This window comes from Marmota marmota, unplaced genomic scaffold, assembly GCF_001458135.2.
Source record: "Marmota marmota marmota unplaced genomic scaffold, marMar, whole genome shotgun sequence".
In the NCBI taxonomy this organism is placed as follows: Eukaryota; Metazoa; Chordata; class Mammalia; order Rodentia; family Sciuridae; genus Marmota; species Marmota marmota.
The window spans coordinates 3587061-3607084 of NW_026000022.1; the positions used below are offsets into that span (position 1 = coordinate 3587061).

Below are 20024 nucleotides of genomic sequence, written 5' to 3' on the forward strand. Positions count from 1 at the left end.
CTTTCAGAGGTGTCATCCCATTGCAAACCTATACGCACCTGTAGTCCACGTGCTCAGAGGGGTCATTTCCCACAAGCTCCCAGCTCCCAGCAGAGGCTGACTATACCCCTGCCCACCCCGTGTCCCTTTAGTCTCCACCTTTATTTTCACTTCCTGTGCTCCAGACTGGATGGGAGAACGTGGAACAGAAAAAGCTTTAGGCAGATATTAAATTACTCATGTCTAATAAATAAATACATTTATTTGGTTGCAAATGACATGAATTCATAGGTCCACAGTAGCTAGGACAGTCCCTAGCCACAGAGCAGAAGCAGCTGCATCTGCTGATTCAGCTCAGAAGTGTTGGAAAACCTTGGGGGGGTGCGTGACAAATCACTCTCCCCCTGTCCAGTCCAGAGGAGCACTGGCTCTAGACCACAGAGTCCGTCTCCCTCCAGTGCCTGTCCAGTTTGCTTGGGGCCGGCAAAAAGACACTCAACTTTCCATTAGTAAATCTCCTTTAACCTTCTGCCCATGCACATCTCTCCTGCCCGAGGCTGGCGAGGAAGGGGTTTCCGGCTGGGTTTGCCATCCCTAGGCTGCAGCTCCTCCCAGTGGTTTCTGTTCTGTGGAATCTTTTCCAGTGGGAAAAAAATCCTCGAGCTAATTCTGAGCTGGTTCTACTTGAATCTTCTAGAGTTTTTAACAGGCATGTGGTAGCGCATTTGTGTCCAGAATCGGGAATTGGGACGAACTGATTTGAAGCCTTTCCAAGTGACTGTGGGTAAAACCCTGAGAGCTTTTTTCACAAGATGAGGTAGAGACTCTGGCTCTTGGAAGGAACGGAACTTAATTAAAATTAGTTTTAGCGTTTGATCATCCAAGGCAAGATTCACGGCTGCTTGGAGTTCAAAGACACTGGGTCCATTGACATAGTTGGGGCTCAAGATAAATATTCCTCTTCTGCTCTTCTTAATAATGCTCACGATGTCTTCCGCATACACTAGAAATAAAGAGTTCAATGATTTGCCATTGATAAAGTTAAACCTTGAGTCACAGTAACCTTAACCTCACAGATCCATCAGGGAGCTCCCTACAGAGGAAGGGAGACATGGCCTACTCTGGCACTTTTATTATGTCATCTCTATTGGCTTCTGAAAATATACTCTAGTATCTAGTGACTCTCAATGGCATGCTTCTCTCCCTGCACTCTGTTTGCCAAAACTGTCAATGACTCTGGAAACAAAGCTTATGGGTAGGCTGGGCTACCCGGGGTCTTGGGATGTCCCAGGCGATGAGTGAGGCAGGATGCTGGGACATCTCCTGAGGGTAGAGTTCCAGAAATCAGGAGGACCACCTGTTTGGAATGACAGAGATGACTTCCCAAAAAGGATCCAGGAAAGACATCTTTGTACTGGGTAGCCTCCCTAGCATCCCCCTGAAAATGGGATTCTTTGGATGAGGGAGCATGTCTCTGGAACACGTTCTTCTATGTTGTTACCCAAGATGATCTAGGTCCATGAAACCAGCAAAAGATATGTCCCAACAGAAAGAATGACAGGAAAAAAAAAAAAAACAAACTTCAGAGTTGTATTGAAGTGCTCTTTTTCCCTAAGGTGGTTCCCCCCGCCCCCAGACATACCTCCTCCGGGGACCACATCTCTCTCAAGCAAGCACAAAGTGTATCCATATTTGTTTTCCAGAACTTCAGGAAACAGATTCAAGGCCAAGTGCTCCTCACTCAGAGCTGAAGAGGCTTCACTCTCCAAGGAGCTCCATTTTGCATAGGATACGAAAGCATCAAATTCCTTTTTATCTGAGGAAGATAAACAATGGAAAACATGATCCATTGACGTTGTTTTACCATCAGGGTACCACAAACAGATGCTTGGAGCAAATGGGAAATCCTTACAAAACGGATTTTAAGAAATGATACTATTAATAAGAGCCAGCAGCTGCATCCACTTCAAAATCACACTGTTGAGTGGTATGGATTGTCCAGCCCAAATTGAATTCTAATTCATGAAGCACTACTGTGCTGGGGGCAGATCAAACAGTTGGGGCCTCCTGTGATTGAATCTCATGCACTTAGGAGGGCCGCTGAGCTTTGTCTGCCTCTGCACTGTCTCTGTCTCGTTAGGTACACATCAAAGAGAAGTCTGGTTCATCACAGTGTGATAATATCCAGTCAGGGAGACACTGCCAAGACCCAGCCCACTGCATCCCTAGGAGGAAAAAATAGCCCCTTAGAGAGTTCATGTCACATTAACAGCCATGCACTCCCCCCAAGGACACTTCAGTGACAAACTGCATACACAAGGGCTGTCCCATAAAATTAAAGCTGAAGAACTCCCATCACCTGCGATGTTGTAGCCACCACAGAATCATGGGGCAGAGAATTACTTGTGTGTCTGTGGCGATGGTGGTGTACACAAACTTGCTGTCTTGCCTGATATGTCAAACTACAGCCCATACAGTAGTGTACAGTATGTCATACTCGGTACACAATCATGCCACTGGTTGATGTGTTAATGTACTATACTTTTGTAGTTATTTTGGAGTGCTACTTCTACTTGTAAAAAACTGACTATAAAAAACCATGTCGTGTTACAGGAGCAGCAGACACATACACCTGCTGTTTGCCTGGTCTCTTGATCACATTATTTTCTCTTGTGCTTGATTAATCTCATGTTGTTTTGTTTACCATGACCCTTGAAATCACAGGCTATGATACACACACACACACACACACACACACACACGTGCCATGTAACTGACACCTGAGGTGTGTGGTAGGATATATCCTCTACATTTATGTAAGCACACTCTACAATGTTTGTACTATGACAAAATTGCCTAGGGGTGCATTTGTGAATGTGAATCTGTCATAAAATGATGCATGACTGTACTTATATTTAAATCTTCATATGCAAAAATAGGGTGCTATGACTCCTTATAGGCTGATAACGTATTGCATGAGATAATACATCTGATGTGCTTGGTGTCTGGTTTGTGTCCATTCCACTCTCTTCTAAATGGGAAAGTGAACTAATAGAACTTGTCTCAGGATATTGTAGAGGTTTCTTCTGCCTCTGTTGACTATGTTATTACAAATGCACATTGATTGCTGATCCATACTGAAGAACTAACTGAATGAAGTAGAAAATTCCAAAAGCTAACTCACTAGGCTTTGGAATGGGACACAACTGGTTTATATTCCAGCGCTTCACAATTCCTGTTAAGCAGTATTGTTACAAAATAGTTGGTAGATCAAGCGGTTTGGCGGAATACCTGCTCGATGTGAATTTAAGAGACCTCAGAAAAGGAAAGGCCAAGAGTCAAGTGAGGGGGGTGCCAAAGAGCCAAGGTCCAGGAAGCTAATCTGTCATGCACCTCGTGGTCCAGGTGGGAAGGAGGATGCTCTGAGGCGTAGTTGGCCAGTAAGCGCTACACAGTTTCAAGGTGTAGTGCACCATAATTACCTCTATTTCTTCTATATCCATGGTGAAACATCAGCACACCAGGATTTTCATATAATATGGAAACTAAATTTCATATTAATAAAACTAGAGAGTGGAGTGTTAGCTGACCTCCTAGATCCTCCACAAATGTTATGTTTTATGAGTACATTTTGAATATTCGGCATTAGCTTCCGAGTATTCATTTTGTTGAAAATATCATGTTTGCCAGCAGAGGGCGCCACATCACTGTGCTTGAAAAACCCAGCTCTGCCTCCAAATCTGATTACTTAAAAAGAGGTCTTTGCAAACCAGAAAGAGAAAAAACACGTTGAAAAGTTTCACCATTGAGTGACTCTTACACACAAGCTCTTGAATCATAAGCCACGTAAAACTTTAGCAAAACAGTATAAAATTGCCTAAGGAAACAATTCAGCCATTGATTAAATAATTTGCCCCATTCAAAAAATTGCCTTTTAAAAAATACATCTCAAAAACACTTTCAGCTTATAGATCTGTACATCTCTAGGTTCAATTTTGGACACAGACTTTATCTTTCCTTGCTTGGCTCATAAGATAATTAACGTAGCTAATACACATAACAGGCATGTATAACGCTCTGCCTTCTAGAAAAAATTGCTAGCATGTGCTGAGGTTTCCTATTTGTGAAGGTGTCACTGTAAATGCGTGCTGTGCCTTAACAGGCTCTCCCAGCATCCTTTTTGATGGGTGTTATGGCTGTTCTATTTTATAGATGAAGAAACTGAGGCACAAAGATGTTATTTGCCACATTGTCTTAGGTTGGTTAGCAGAGAGAGTATTATCACACCCCACAACAGCATCATCTACAAGATTCCTGGTGCAGCGAACGAAAAAACAAAACGTTTCTCCAGCCTTCCCTGGTGTGAGGCCACCAGATCTGGAAGAAGCCAGTGAGTGTCCCTCATGCACTGTACTGGCTGGCAGGAGGCATCTGGAATTCTTTCCTAAGGTAACTCCGAGGGAACAGATCCAATGGGTAGTGGCGGCACTTTTCTATGGTCTTGGTCTCATCACAGTCTAACTTGTTTCTGAGGGAATGTCAGGTGGCAGGTTGGGGCCAGCTTACCCCTGAGAGTCTCGTCCTTGCTCCGGCAGCTTCGGCACAGCAACACCATTTCAATCCAGTACATGTAGATGAGGGCGCCTGCTGCCAGTGTGCCCACCAGGGTCATGACGGTGCCCAGCAGGATGTACAGGAACACCACTGGGGGGACAGGGGAGCTGTGAGCAGCAGAAGCAGCGCTCCTGGGCCAAGGCCACCCGCAGCCCACACCAAGGGCCTGCCCAGCACCGTTTCCTGCCCTATTATCAGAACCACTGCCACTGGAAACAGCATCTCCCCTGAACCTGGGACTACCGTAAATCAAGTCCGGAGGGAACCATCGACAGTAAACTCTAGAGAGCCCAGGGAATGGGCAGATCCTGACAGGGAGGGCCTGAGAAGCTTCTCACAGCCGTTCAATTCACTTCTTCATTCACGAACTCCCACACAACCACTTGCATCCTCCTGATTGCACATGGTCAGTTACACTCACATACTGTCATGTCAACGAAAATCTACACTTCCTGAGACCAGGTACATCCCCGGTTCCTGACACAGACAATGGATAGACCACTCTGGAGAGAAGCCATGATTAAACAGCACTCACCACAGGCTAGGAATGGACTTTGCCTTACACGCCTCTGAACTTGCTGGTACTAGTCATCAATTAACTGAATGAATGAAGGACATCAACTACATCTCTGGGCATCTTCTTAAAGAAATTTGAAACTCTTCCTTACCTGGAATTTCTTTTTTTAAAATTTGTTCTTTTAAGATATATATATATATATATATATATATATATATATNATATATATATATATATAAATTAAAATATATATATATATATACATACACTACATGACCAGTGGGATTCTACCTCGTGTACAACCAGAAGAATGAGAAATTATATTCCATCTATATATGATGTATCAAAGCACATTCTATTCTAATTATAACTAATTAGACACAAATAAAAAATTTAAAAAAAACTCAGTAATAATTTCTTAAAGGTTAGTTGCAACATGAAATCTGAACCTATTATCAATTAATTCTTCATCCTCAGTTACATTAAAAAACATTGTTGCATCTTTCACTCTTAGTGGGTTTTACACCGTGACACTTTGTCACTTGGAAACTATTTCTTCACTGCTATTTGGTTCTTCTAAAACTTGATATATTTTATTGTAGAATATGTTTAAAGTCACATGTGTGAATATTACTACCAAACTCATCCAAAAACCAAATCTTAATTGTAAAGCTGTTGAGATCTAAGTGTCACATATAAATTTTCCAAAATTCTAAGTTTTCAGTTGAAAGCATAATGTATTATCCTAATGATTACAGTATACCCTATTGTTACAGGACTCTCCACCCCAGGAACCTCTTTTGTAATATATATGACCAAAAAAAAAAAAGCCCTACTGTATTAGTATTTTAATATAATGCAAGAAATTTGAATGATATATCATAAAAGGTATAAATAAAAACTTACCTACATTCCTCAAAGAAAGATACACGTAACAGCAGCATGTATTTTGACATATTATACAAACATGGAGTATAACTTATTCTAATTAGGATCCCATTCTTGTGGTTGTACATGGTGTGAAATTACACTGGATGTGTATTGTATATAATGATAGGAAAATCACATCTGATTTGTTCCTACCTCCTCCCTTCCCTTCATTCCCCTTTGTCTAATCCAATGAACTTCTATTCTTCCCCTCCCCGCGCTTGCTGGTTGTGGATTAGCATCAACATTTCAGAGAGAACATTCCTCCTTTGGTGTTTGGGGATTGGCTTATTTCACTTAACATGGTAGTCTCTAGTTCCATCCATTTACCAGCGAATGCCATAACTTAATTCTTATTTATGGGTGGATAATATTCCATTGTGTATATACACCACATTTTCTTTATCCGTTCATCTGTTGTAGGGCACCTAGGTTGATTCCAAAGTCTGGCTATTGTGAATTGAGGTGTTATAAACTTCAATGTGGCTGCATTGCTGTAGTATGCTGATTTAACCTGAAAGGTGTCTTGCACAACAATATTTTTCAGGAAAAAAAAAAAGGAAGCCATATCTCCCCCGGATAACAGGGAAATCCGAGAATGGAAACATTTTGCTGCTTCTTGCCTGGACTTTCTACTCTAGCTGCTTAAATGGCTACCACCTCTGATACACAAATATCATTCTGAACACTGAGAAAGATGACTCTTCCCCTTCTCTGTTCTCCCTCCATCAGAACATGAATCCAGGACGTTCTCTGGAAGCCAAGCAAGGCAAGCAGAAAAGGGAATTCGGTCTTAGCACCTTGCCCACCACATAGGGCACACCGGGAATCATTGAATGTTGCAGCTCACTAGTGTCCTGGCTTTGGCCAAGGCTATTAAATGGGTAACACAGCAAAGTGCTTAAAATAGTGTCTGGCATCTAAGAAATGTTCATTAGTATCCTATTATCACTGTTCGCTAAGAAAATACCTACCCCACAAAGAAAAGCAGCTGCCTGTAGTGGGGTCTAACCTCTGGGCTTACCTCCTTTCTTTTCCCTCAGTTGGAGAGTCCAGGTGACATTCCCAATCGAGTTCTGAGCAAAGCAAACATACTTTCTACTAAGATCTCTCTGAGTGGGGCTTTCCAAGGAGAAAACACATTCAATAACTTCATCCTTGACAGTGGATTGTATACTAGGAAAGGAGGGAAAATTCCATATCAGATCAGTGACACAATTCGACATACTGTGACAGCGTGTGTGTGACTCTTGTCAGCAGTCAACAGTTTGGCTTTCAAAAGGAAGGTTGTGTCAATAATTGAAGATACCAGAAGAACAGAAGATGGACAGAGAAGGCCCATTCTTTGGGTAACTTACTGGTTCTGCTGTACATTTGCACTAGGATATAACTCACTGGGGCCCTCATCTGACCTTCCTTACTCTAAGAATTTCCCTTGAGGACAGATAATAACAGTAATTTAAGGATGACGTTAAAAGTAATAATATGAGCATCCTAACTTGGCCAGGGATAGACAGGCCCAGCAGGTAGATGAGGAACCACAGGTCATACCGCTGATCCATGCCCTGCTGCCCCATCATGGAAGCTGTGAGTTCAGGCATTTATTCACAATCTGGATTCTCTAAAATCACCAGTCTTCACTCTTGTCTTCACATTATGAAGTCTTTTTGATGTCAATGGTGTTTAAGACTGCATTGCTGTGAGCCTCCTAAACCACCTCTTAATCACTGAGTACTTCCTGCCTGCCATAGCCTGCGATGAACACGTCACCTCTACTGCATCTGCCCCTGATAGTGACCTTGCAACTTGAGGTTATTATCCACAGGTTACAGATGCGGTGAGGGAGGCTCACAGGGGGTCAGGTTCACATTGCCACTAGGTGGAAAACAGATTCAAATCCGAGGCAAATCAAGTTCTGTTTGCCACACGCCACCCCTCTGATCTCTAATGCAATGTCAGCCTAAGTTGGGACCCAATGACTTCTCTGATCTAAGAAATTCTGGCTAAATTCTATTTCTCTTACCAAAATCTATTCTTAACATTCTGTAACTATGTGTGCTTTTCAAAGTGATATCACATTTGTTCACTAAGATGTTTTAAAAATAGAAGAAGACACTAATACATAGATTCTTACTTTGGGTAAGATTTGGGGAAAATGAGGGGTACATCCTCTAGCAACAGAGCTAATTGGACATGGCTTTATTCAAGCCCTTTGACTCTTCAAAAGACTGTAGGCTTTTGAGGCACTGAATGTCTTTGAATGTCTAAATTTCCCTTTCTATTGGTTAAACTCTCTCACCAGTAAATTCCGTCCACTGATGTGGGTTTTGTGCTCCAGAGAGCACAGTCCAACTTCACAAGAAGGTATTTCAAGACAGATAACCGACCTCTGAGTCTTCTTTTTCAGGTTAAATGGCTTCAAATATCTTGTGTGCGGTTTTTGCCAAGCTCTGCATTATGGGGCCATTTCCTCTGGATACTTTCCCAATTGTTAATGATTCTGCAAATTTGGATCCCTGAACTCATGGCAAATTGAATGCATAGCACTGGTTGGATGTGCTACTTCTCCTCCAGCAACCTGACTCAGCATGTCTGTCTGCCGGATACCTTGATGTTTAAGGCAGCCACATCAAACTGTTGCACTAAAGTAAGCTTTAAAACCACTTGAAGGTCTAGGGTGTTGCTCAGTGGTAGCATGCTTGCTCAGCATGCTAGATGGCCCTGGATTTGCTCTCCAGCACCAAAAGCAAAACCAGAACAAAAGCAAAACACTATCACACACTCATGCATCACTAAATGACAAGCTGAGTTGATTCTATCATTGCAGGAGCATCGGAGTGTAGTTAACACAAGCTAAGGTGGCTCTGATGTCACTCAGTGGTACAGATCACATACGGATCTTTCACTGACCAAAATGTTGTTATGCACAACTGTTTCATCCTATGTCCCCACCAGAATCTGCAAGGCTTCAGGACTAAAATGAGCATACAAATGCATTTCTGTGTTTTTGTTTTTGTTTTAGTTGGTAATAGTGGCTACCCTACTAAATACAATCAGCTGTGCACATTTTAGCAATTTTCTAAGGGTGAAAGCATCTAGTCTGGGTTGCAAAGACTTATCTCTTTTTCTTACCTTTTCTTCTCAGAATTTGGGGCTTTCCACTCCCGGTCAGCATCTTGGATGTACCACTTTATCACAGGTCTAAAGAGCTTTTCGAAGCCAAATCGTGCTTTGCAGCGAAGAGTTAAAGACTTTCCTGACAATAAACAAGTCCAAGAAAATAGGAAGGAAGGATATGAGAAAGCTTTGTCCCCTGATGGGGAGGAAGACGTGGCCAGGAGACAATTTCTGCCCAATTGGCAGAAGAAAGCTTGTATGCCAGAAATAACCAAATGTTGACACATCTCGTTAAGAAACACAGTGGTCCTTGTGTGTTCGTCTCTCATGGGCAACACTCATATCTCAAAAATTTTACTGTCTGTTCTTAACATGAAGATTAACACAGTCATATGTGGTTTGAGCAAGACATCAGGGAAATGAGAGTTTTAGTGACCAGCATGGTCTTTGACACCACTATAGAATACAATGTGCATCAGTAAAGAATATTTTACTAACCAATGTTTGCATATTAAATGACATTCATGAGGTTACTATAGCATGTAATTTAAAGAATAAATTATTTAGATACTCAGCTGTGTTTTATGAATAAGGTACCATGAATTGGCATTCTTATTATTAGACTATCCTCTTTCTACCTACCGTCTCCAAAAGAAATATCCAGAAACGCTCTGCCTCAAACAATATTTAACCAGGAAATGTTCAGGGCCTCCAATTGAAAAGTAAAAGTTTTCCTACCGATAATGCTTTAAAGCTCACTCATGCCATAAGTAACTTGACTACATATTTGGAATTAATCTTTTTTCTTCTTTCTTCCATTCTCATAATGTTTCCTGTATTGCTGTCACTATTTCTGTCTTCAGGACACGCTGCTATGGCCACCCAGTGATCTTATACCATAGTATCTCTTTTTACATTTCTACAATAACAAATCTTTTATCAGCATTTAAGAGAGCACATATTTTATTGAAAAAGAAACCATTTGGTGTTAAACGTATCCATTCTTTGGCTTTAGGGAAAGACATAAGTGTTATTGAACTTGACAAAATGAAAGGAGACCACGGGGGGTGTCAGTTTCTCCTGTACCCCCAAATGACACCATTTTGTAATACGTTGCATGGAGTTTGTAGTATTCCACTATATTTCTTGTAAAGACCAAATATCATATTTATAAGGGTAATTCCACTCAAGGTGGTAAATTAATAAACAAAACCCACATGTATAACCTCTTCTTCCTAGGAGAATCTAAAATCTATTGATCATGTCCAATGCACCATTCGTTTATCATCCATTGCTCCATGATACTCAATAAAGCCCTGTAAAATCAGTTTTATGATGCCTATTAGCAGATATAGGGACTGGATATTAGGAGGATTTAGTAACTGTGCACGGTCACAGAACTAGGCAGACCTGAGTTAAGATTCATACCCAATTCTGCTTAATCAAAACCCTAGTCTTCTTTTCCTATTCATTTAGACCTGCTCTATAAGTCCAGTGTCATTCAAAGAAGATAACATGGATGAGCTTACCAAGTTCTACTTCCAGTGTGTCCTGGATGGGATCCAGAATATCTGGCTTGAATTTAGTGTCTTCCACTAAAAGATGAATATAAAAATAAAAATATAAAAATAAAAATCATTATTTGCATTGGGAATTCTGAAGGCCTGCTTGCTGAAGATTTGGGGTCCTTCGATTGGTCCTCAATGTTTCAGTGCTCCCTCTTCAAATCTTATCCATAATCCACAAGTCTAGGAACTCAGGTTTCCGTGTGAAACTTGCCCACGGAAGTGATTGTGGGACATTGGGATATGGGTGTCATCAAAACATTAGTCCTTGACTAATCCACATCTGCCCGGGAACATTTCCTTCCATACCAATGGTGCTCACCCATTGCAGACATGTAGCCCCGTGTTTATCTTCTACCACTAGATTCCCTTTTAATATCCTTTGCCTGAAAAACCCAATGGAAGGGGGAAACTGTTAAGCAGATCTGCGTTCACTCCCTCCCTCCTTAAATTCAGGGATTGTTGCAAAACAAAGGAGAGTCCGGCTTTTCGCCGGTCACGGTATTCTTCATCTTCCTGCCACAAAACTTCAAAGGTGGCCCCACTGTCAGCCTTCCTCCTGAAGGTGTCCTATCTCCTGGTAAAGGAAATGTTGTGGCCTTTGCTCTCCACATCATATTGATCCTCACAGAGCGTCTTCCTAATTTTTGTCAACTTTGAATCTTTCATGTCTCTCTCTCCTTCTATTTCTCTCTCGGCTTCTTCTCATCAGTATTTGCCTACACCTAGTCTCTGACTTAAAGTAAGAAGAGGGAAGGAAAATACCTCCCCTTATTCCTGCCTAATGCATTCTTCGTCCTTCCCAAGAAGAGAAGGAAAGGGCTTTATGGGCTTGTTTCCTCCCTTCCCTCACGGGCCATGGAGTCTCATTTCTTCTCTCATGGCTTCATTGAAGCTGCTTTGGCTGAAGTTCATCTAAATCTCTTGGGTGACATATGGACTTTACCGGTGGGCAGTATTGCACACTGCAGGCATCCCCCTTAGAAGCCTGCTCTTCCTTGGTATCATGTCTCTGTACTCTCTACTCACCCTCGACCTCAGTCTTTAGTTCCCTGTGTCCTTGTAGGTTCCCCTTCCTCTGTGCCTCTGCCAATTATCGCCTCTCTCCCCAGATCTCCTACTGATCTTTCACTCTTCCTGCTCTCTTCAGGTAGTGAAGTCCACACTTAGGACTCTTCCTTACAAAAGATCTTGGCTCCCAAACTGGTATCTCTGCTACATTACCAAGTTTACTTCTTCTGCTGCTCTCTCTTCTCTTCCACTGATACCCCCTTGCCAATCCTCCTCTGTGCCACTTCTCTACACGTTAGCAACCCTCCAGGGCTCAGATCTAGGTCCTCCCTAGATCTCACCATGGTCCTGGGTTTTAGACATCATGTGAAGTTGACCATTCTCACTTCCACGTCTTCAGCCCTATCATCTCCAGGCTGGAGGGTCCAAATACCTATTTTTCATCATGACTTGGATGACTCAAAGTCCTTTCAAGTTAATATTTAACTTCATCAGCAGACTTTCTTCTTCTTCTGTCTTTTATACTTATTAAATAATGTTATCATTTACCAATGTATCCTGATCAGAGAATCAAAATGTTCTTGATTTCCCTTTTTTATCTGCCTTCTGCATAAAATCATGTTCTATCCACATAAAATATGTTCCACACGAAATCATGTTCTTCCACACGCACACAAAAAAAATCATGTTCCATCATGTTCTATTGACTCACAAATTTAACCACTTTAATTACCTCTACTAGTCTCTTCATAGAGAAACCAGAGGCATATATATATATATATATATATAATTTATTTTAATTTGTTATACATGATGGCAGAATGCAATTTATTTCATATTACACATATAGTGCACAATTTTTCAAGACACTGATTGAACATAGAATATTTTCACACCATTTGTGTACTTAGGGTAATGATGTCTAACTCATTCCACCATCATTACTACCTCCTTGCCCCCTCCCTTTCCCTCCCTCCCCTTTGCCTTATTTAAAGTTCCTCCATTCCTCCCATGCTCCCCCACCACCAATCGCTATTATGTATCTACGTACTCATATCGAAGAAAACATTTGGCTTTTGATATTTTGGGATTGGCTTGGTTCACTTAGCATTATATCCTCCAACTTCATCCATTTACCTGCAGATGCCATGATTTTATTCTCTTTTAATGCTGCATAATGTTCCATGTGTATATATACCACAGTTTCCCTATCCATTCATCAACTGAAGGGCATCTGGGTTGGTTCCATAATTTAGCTATTGTGAATTGTGTTGCTATAAACATTGATGTGGCTGCGTCCCTGTGGTATGCTGTTTTTAAGTCCTTTGGGTATAAACTGAGGAGTGGGATAGTTGGGTCAAATAGTGGTTCCATTCCCAGTGTTCTAAGGAATCAGAGGCATCTTTTAAGAACATGAATCAGAACTGCTGCTTTCCCTCTTGTGACCAACTTCATTGGATTACGGAAAATACACCTAGCTGCCCAACTTGAAGCTTGGCCCCCGTGACCTTGGCTCTTCTTTTTCTTCTCTTTATTCTCAATTGCCAAACCCTTTCAGATATGCCTTCTAAATATTTCTGGAATCCATCCACTTTTCTCCATCCCCATTGCCACTGCCAACTGGGGTCCCCTTCAGCAATTCCTTACTTGATCACTGCAACCTCTGAACTTTCCTCTCTGCCTCCCATTCCTGTCCTCAAAAATCCATTTCCTACACAATAGGCATAGTGATCAATCTTGAATGCATGTCTGCTAATGGCACCCTCCCACTTACACCCCCAACGGCTCTCCATTGTTTCTTGGATAAATTCCAGACTCATTAAAACACTTCAAACACTCATTAAAACACATCAAATGTGCTTCTGCCTCTGCGTGGAAGGGTGCCTCTCCCACTTTTGTTGGACTCGTTTGACCCCATTGTTCAGGTTTCATTTGGACTCTGCTCACCCAAGTTTGGGTCTGGTGAGCACCCCTGTATGCCTGCTGCTCCCCTTCCTCCCTCTACCTTGTATTCTGGTCTCCTTCTTCCTATCCATCTGCCCCTCAAAACAATACATTTTTGGAAGTCAGAGAAAGTGTCCAAGTTCTCATTCTTGCATCCTTAGTTCCAAGACTGACACATATTAGAACTTCAATAAATATTTGTGTGGGAATGAATGAAAATCAGAATAAATGAGTTAATGAAGAAGACCGGATTGATGAGAGAAAGTTTGATTAAAATAGATGCAACACATATTGTAAGGTGTCCTTTGGAAAAGAGAAAAATAGATTATGCCATGGAGAATTTGGAAGAATGATTTGAGGCCTGAGTGAAAACATTTATACATCACATGGAGGAGAGAGTGATTAAAGTAGGATCTTCACATGCCAACTTCTCTTCATTGTTGTTGGGTTTTTTTTTTTTACTATTTATTTATTTGTTTGTTTGTTGGTTGGTTCTGGGGATTGAAATCAGAGGTGCTCACCCAGTGAGCCACCTCTCCAGCCCTTTTTATTTTGAGATGCAATTTTGCAAAGTTGCTTAGGGTCTTGCTAAGTTGCTGAGGCTGATCTTGAACTTTTGATCTTCCTGAGTCACTGGAATTACAGGCCTGAGCCACTGCACCTGGCTCCACCTTCTCTTCTAAGGAGAAATTTGACACAAAATAAAATGGTAGAGATCTGAAGTAGATGTAGGTGGAAGGCCAGGGATAGGCAGGAGTGTTTAACTAGGTCCTGGTGAGTTCCATGTGTCTTTTATCTTACAGGGAAAGTAGAGGAAGTATAATTGATGGGTGTCTTTACTAAGAGATGAGTCAATAGTTCTGAAGATCTTGGGTACAAAGCATTAGTGACTGACTTGGTTATGCTTTAGGCACATAGGTCAATCTTAAAATGAATTATATCTTATAGTTTAATGGTGTTGAGTTTTGCAGATCTATTAAGAATGACCCAAGGAGAAATTTGGTACAAAAATAGATAAGCCACAGAAGAACTCCAACAGGGCAATGAACATAAGATGGGATATTGAACTTCATTATTAGTCAGGGAAGTATAAATCAGAAGAAAAAAAAACAAAAGGAAACATCACTTGATACCAACCAAAAAATTCTGATAAAACTAAATATTATTTGTGAATAATGAGAATCTGTTCATTGCTGATGAGGGGGGATAAATGATACCTTGGTGTAATACTATGTGTTTATGACACAAAAACCATTTTATAACACAAAGCAATATCCTATTAACAGATGCATACATATGCAGCATAAGTACCAATGCAAAGGACATAAATTATAAGGTAGTGACTACACAGGGACAAGAAAAGCATGGCAGGGGATGAGGGTAGAGACCTCAAGCTGTAGTTACAATGCTTTGTTTCTTTAAAGAAAAAGAAGAAGATTTTAAGGATGTGGAAAAACGTTAACACATGTTAAACTGGTAATAGACATGCAGATATTGCTTAAAGCTTCTGTGTGTAACACATTCAATGTGCTTTCAAATTTATTACCAAAGCAAATCAAGGAGAAATGAATGGATAACCCAATTTGGGACATGCTTGAGAATGGTTCAGAACTTAGCCTTCCTAAGGGGATGGGATCTGGGTTGATGGGAAAATTGATGCTTGCCCACACTCAAAGCTTTAATGTTTACAAGTGTATGACTATCCCTTTTGTTTTCCTAAAAGGAAAAATAATCAACAAGGCAAATGAAGATAATTTGATTTAGTCAAGTAGAGTTTTGATCTCAAATCTTATAAGAAAAATCCCACTCACCAATGGTCATCACTTGAACAACATCTCTGATGGTACTCAAGCTGGCAGGATCTGGTTGAGTATAATCACACACGTATGTGCCCTGGTGATAGACATAGGTATCATCCACTAAAATTGAGCTGCTCTTTTCCTCAGAAAGGAGTTTTCCATTCTAAGGCAAAAGATAAAAAAAGAATTAAATACCTTTCTTAAACCAGAGAATTTTATTAATAACCATCGCAGCTATGAAAATCTTCATAAATTTGAACTAGTCTGAAATAATGATATTCCACGGTCCATGAAGACATTGTGCTAAAAAAATGTATTGTAAGGTTCTTATGTGAAACAAGAAGCATTTCCTAAGAGCTTTATGTTTTCATCTGAGGAACACAAACATGATCAACCCACAAAGGGTTTTTAAAACCTAGTATTTTCCCAGAGAATATTCTAGAAAACTTATAGGATTCTAAGGAATGTTATCTAAATGAATATTTTAAAAACATTTGTGTGTGCGTTTATAAATTATAATCATTTTTTTCTGTGAATAAGAGCAAAATATACAGTTTTCTCTTTAAATTGACCTCTGATAGAAATGAACTACAGTAGATGGGGTAGAGAGAGAAGATGGGAGGGGAGGGGAGGGGAGGGGGATAGTAGAGGATAGGAAAGGCAACAGAATACAACAGACACTAGTATGGCAGTATGTAAAAACGTGGATGTGTAACCGATGTGATTCTGCAATCTGTATACGGGGTACAAATGGGAGTTCATAACTCACTTGAATAGAATGTATGAAATATGATATGTCAAGAGCTATGTAATGTTTTGAACAACTAATAATAAAAAAATAAAAAAATAAAAAAGAATAAATTGACCTCTGATAAAACAATAAATTTTAGACTAAAGGTATTAAGTAAATGTGTTTACATAAATATCACAAAGAATGACTGAAAACTGAGAGACAATTACTTAACTCTTAGTGGATCCATAGTAAAGTAAGAACTAAAATATAATTATAACTGTCTCTTCCCACTCGGTGATTCCCTTTGGCCCTTAGGATAAAGTTTACAACTCATCATGGTCTTATCTGGTCTCGTGCTGCTATTTCCCCCCAACTCACTTGCCATCCACTATATAACCATGCTCTTCCCTGATTTCTGCACTTGAACATCTCCCATCACATTTTACCACTGAGTGTGCTACAGCTCATTCTCAAGCAGTGGCTCCCTAGAGATAAATTTGCAAGAGCTTCCGTACCTAACATACCCTAATGGTGGTTCATGCCCACTGCTCTGGGGATATGAAGGGACCAATTCTGCCAGAGAGAATTGGTCCCTTCATATCCCCAGAGCAGTGGGCATGAACCACCATTTCCATGCATGGGCCATTTGTACTAAGTACATGATTACTTATATCCCTCTCTGAATTTGTTGAAAGCAGCCCTCGTGTTTACACATATAGATAGTGGTGGACACAGATGAATGGACACAGTTTCCTTTTCTCAGCAAGTTCTCAGGCCCTGAGTGGTGATCCATTCTCTAGTACTGGGCACTATGTACAGGGAGCATTTGGGTAGCCCTGCCTCAGCTCACAAGAGGCAGGGACACTTCCTTGAGTCCATGCAGAGCCTTTGAAAATATGAAGCAATCGGTCCATTGAATGTGTCATTTGGCAAACATTTGAAGCACAGCATGGATATGAGCAGTAAAGTCCAAATGGAAAAGGCCAATGAACGATGAACATCGATATGTTTGTTGTGTTTCTCTAGCACATGTAAAGTAGGACAGCAATTGTAAGCGTATTGTAGAGGATGTGGAAATGAATTCATGTACACTTGAAACAAAGGTTTTCAAGTAGAAGAATCACATGTTGGGACAGTTTTAGAAAAAGCACTTGTAGTTAGGTATGGAAGCTCTTGCAAATTCAAGCAAAGACTATAATAATCACTTCTCTATCACCAGGGGCTGGGACACTGTAGGGGTTCAATTAATACTTGTGGAGTTACTGAGTACTGCTGCACCAATATCCCTGCAGCCTCTGACTTCCATGCACAATATTGCTTCTATGATACATGGCCTTCCAATTTCCAACTCAGAGTCCTAGGAGCCTACCTTTTATAACTAAAGTTGAAAGAAAAGAGAAAAAAACACCACAAATAATAAAATATAAGACCCTGTTTTCTATAGATTATAAAAATTCCTTCTCAAGTATTATCACATATGATTTTCCAAATAGCCCTCTGACTTGGTTTGCATTGATTCCATTTCTTTCATTTTATAAATGAGAAAACAGAGGTTCTGAAGTTTAAGTAAAAGTTACTAAGAAAGAGGCTGGTAAGTGAGAGAAATGAGAATAAACCAAAAATTTTCTGACTCTGAGTTTCATGTTTTCACTGATGTCTTTCCCTTCCACTTTGCCTGTTGACTGAGAGAATCAGGGGTTAACCCATGCCAAGCCTCTGGTGTGGTTCCTGTGGCCCAAGAAAAAATTTCCAGTAGGTTGGCAGGAAGTGTAAGAGGAGGGCCAGGCTGGTCAGAGTAGGGCAGCTACAGAGAGGAAGAAAATCCAGGGCAAGAGCTAGAGACAGACCAGGTTAAATATTTATCAGGTAATCTCAAGGATCAAGAACACTTCAAAAGCAAGGTGAAGAGCATGGAGGGAAATTCAGAGATAAAAGATAGAGAGTAGGGTGATAAAAAAAAATTTTAGAGTCAATCACAGGAGAAAGTAATGGAAAGAAAAAGCAGAACTAAGAATAGGACCTCAGTTGAGCCTGGGGAGGGTGGTAATGCCAAAGTGGATCTGACTATTATTTTTTGTAAAGGACAGTCTTGCTCCATGTGTACCATCAAGACTTTGTGAGATAGAATGCAAAGAAAATATCAAAGAAATTAGGAAAAAGGAAGTTATGCCAAGGATGACCGGAAATTCATCAAATAAGTCAGTGACAGGAGATCCTTGTAGGAGAGGTAGAGGCTGAGGTGGGTGTGCAGGGAATTCTTTGTTTTTCTCAGGTGTGAAACAGTCATGAACAATCTATGGAAGGAGGAACAGCCATTCTACACTGTGAATCTGTGTAGACAGTGGCAAAAAAGTCCTAGAGAGAACTGAAGCATGAAAAAAAAATTAATGAAGACACCAAAAAGCACTGCAAAATGTCTGTAAGTTAGGCTCTAATACCATCAAGTGCGACCACACATGCTGAGCATCAGGGAGCACCAGGGCTACTTGGAACTGGGCGACACAGCTGCGTTCCTACCAGGGCTCCCACCACTTGGTCTGGGAGGACTCCCGGGGTCTGCATTTCTCCTGTAATCCAGTATAGACTTCCAGTTTCTGTGTTTTGCATGCTCCTCACCTTAGACTCACAGTGTCCATATCTGGGTGCACCCCTTCTCTGCCACATCTCTCATTGAACCAACTTCTACTTCTCTAACTTGGTAAATACTGTGAATATATTTTGATTGACGTATTTAATCTTTGCTTTTATTCAATGAAAACGTCTTTGGTATCTGCCACCTTCATTCGATTCCCACTGCTATTTCTATGGATCAGGATTCAAGTTCAAAAACATCAACAGGGTCCCAGTAAGGATACCATATGAGCAACCCACAGCCTTCTCTTTAGTCTAATCCTAATTATACAACAAAGAATTCTCTGGCACAGAGCTTCTCATCATTCACTAATATACCCTTTGGTTTTCTGTTTCTGTTGCCTATGCTGCTCTTTCTTGCTAAGTGTATCTTCATGATCATATGACAACATTATACTTACCTTCTAGGCTAATGTTTATCTTTTAATTGCAAAAATGACATATTATGGAAATTACTGATGGTGGTTCAGTTGTCAATCTCTAGCCAGGGTCTTGAGTAAATTATTAAATTGATGGCTTGTTGTTACTTACAAAAGGAAGTGGTGGTTACTATAAGAAAATTTGTATTCACTGACAGCGATTACATCAAAATCATCTCATTTTCATTTATAATTAAATACTTAGACCAGAGGCTCAGACAGACAGAGTGGGCACACCATATTTTCATTGGAGTGTATAATTTGGAAAATACTGTAACGATCTCCCTGTTAAACAAAATATACTTGTGGGCTGAATGATAGGCTATTTTGGTGCCATTCAGTTGATCAAGCAATAATACTCCATAATAGTGGATTCATGGACAAATGCAACTGGAGGGACCCCTCTGGAACCAGCCGCTGAAAACTCTGTCCTGGGGGCTAGCTTTCTCAGTATTTTTACTACTGGCTTGAATGTTCACATAGCATATTTGCTTATTTCATCTGTGGCCCTTACAAATCTGAGAATGCTAGCTACTGTGTTGGAGTTTAAAATAAGCATTCCATTTCCTTGACACATACAATGATGAGGTAAAACCAACAAATTAGCATTTAATAGGATTAAAATGTGAAATCAAGACAAAAAGCTACAAATTCTACTCTATGATCATGAAATTGAGACTGCTTGAGGGAACTACTTGGTTGAAATTTTTTTTTTGGTACTGGAAATTTAACACAGTGGCCATCAATCATTGAACCACATCCCCAGCA

The 20024-nt window shown here is 40.5% G+C and overlaps 1 protein-coding gene across 4 annotated transcripts in view; it reads right to left on the reverse strand.

Annotated features, from left to right (window-relative positions):
- Positions 1–207: 207 nt before the first annotated feature.
- Positions 208–20024, reverse strand: part of LOC107158544 (interleukin 18 receptor accessory protein) — a 33546-nt gene continuing 13729 nt past the window's right edge. For 3 of the 4 annotated variants that reach the window (XM_048810474.1, XM_015505011.2, XM_048810475.1), the window contains 7 exons: positions 15486–15636; positions 10684–10749; positions 9170–9293; positions 7062–7213; positions 4546–4683; positions 1622–1795; positions 208–982 (listed from right to left, as the gene is read on the reverse strand). In XM_048810474.1, the coding sequence (XP_048666431.1) occupies positions 660–982; positions 1622–1795; positions 4546–4683; positions 7062–7213; positions 9170–9293; positions 10684–10749; positions 15486–15636 (1128 nt within the window). In that variant the 3' untranslated portion in view covers positions 208–659. The remainder of the gene's footprint in view (positions 983–1621; positions 1796–4545; positions 4684–7061; positions 7214–9169; positions 9294–10683; positions 10750–15485; positions 15637–20024) is intronic. The other variant, XM_048810473.1, reaches the window with a different exon arrangement.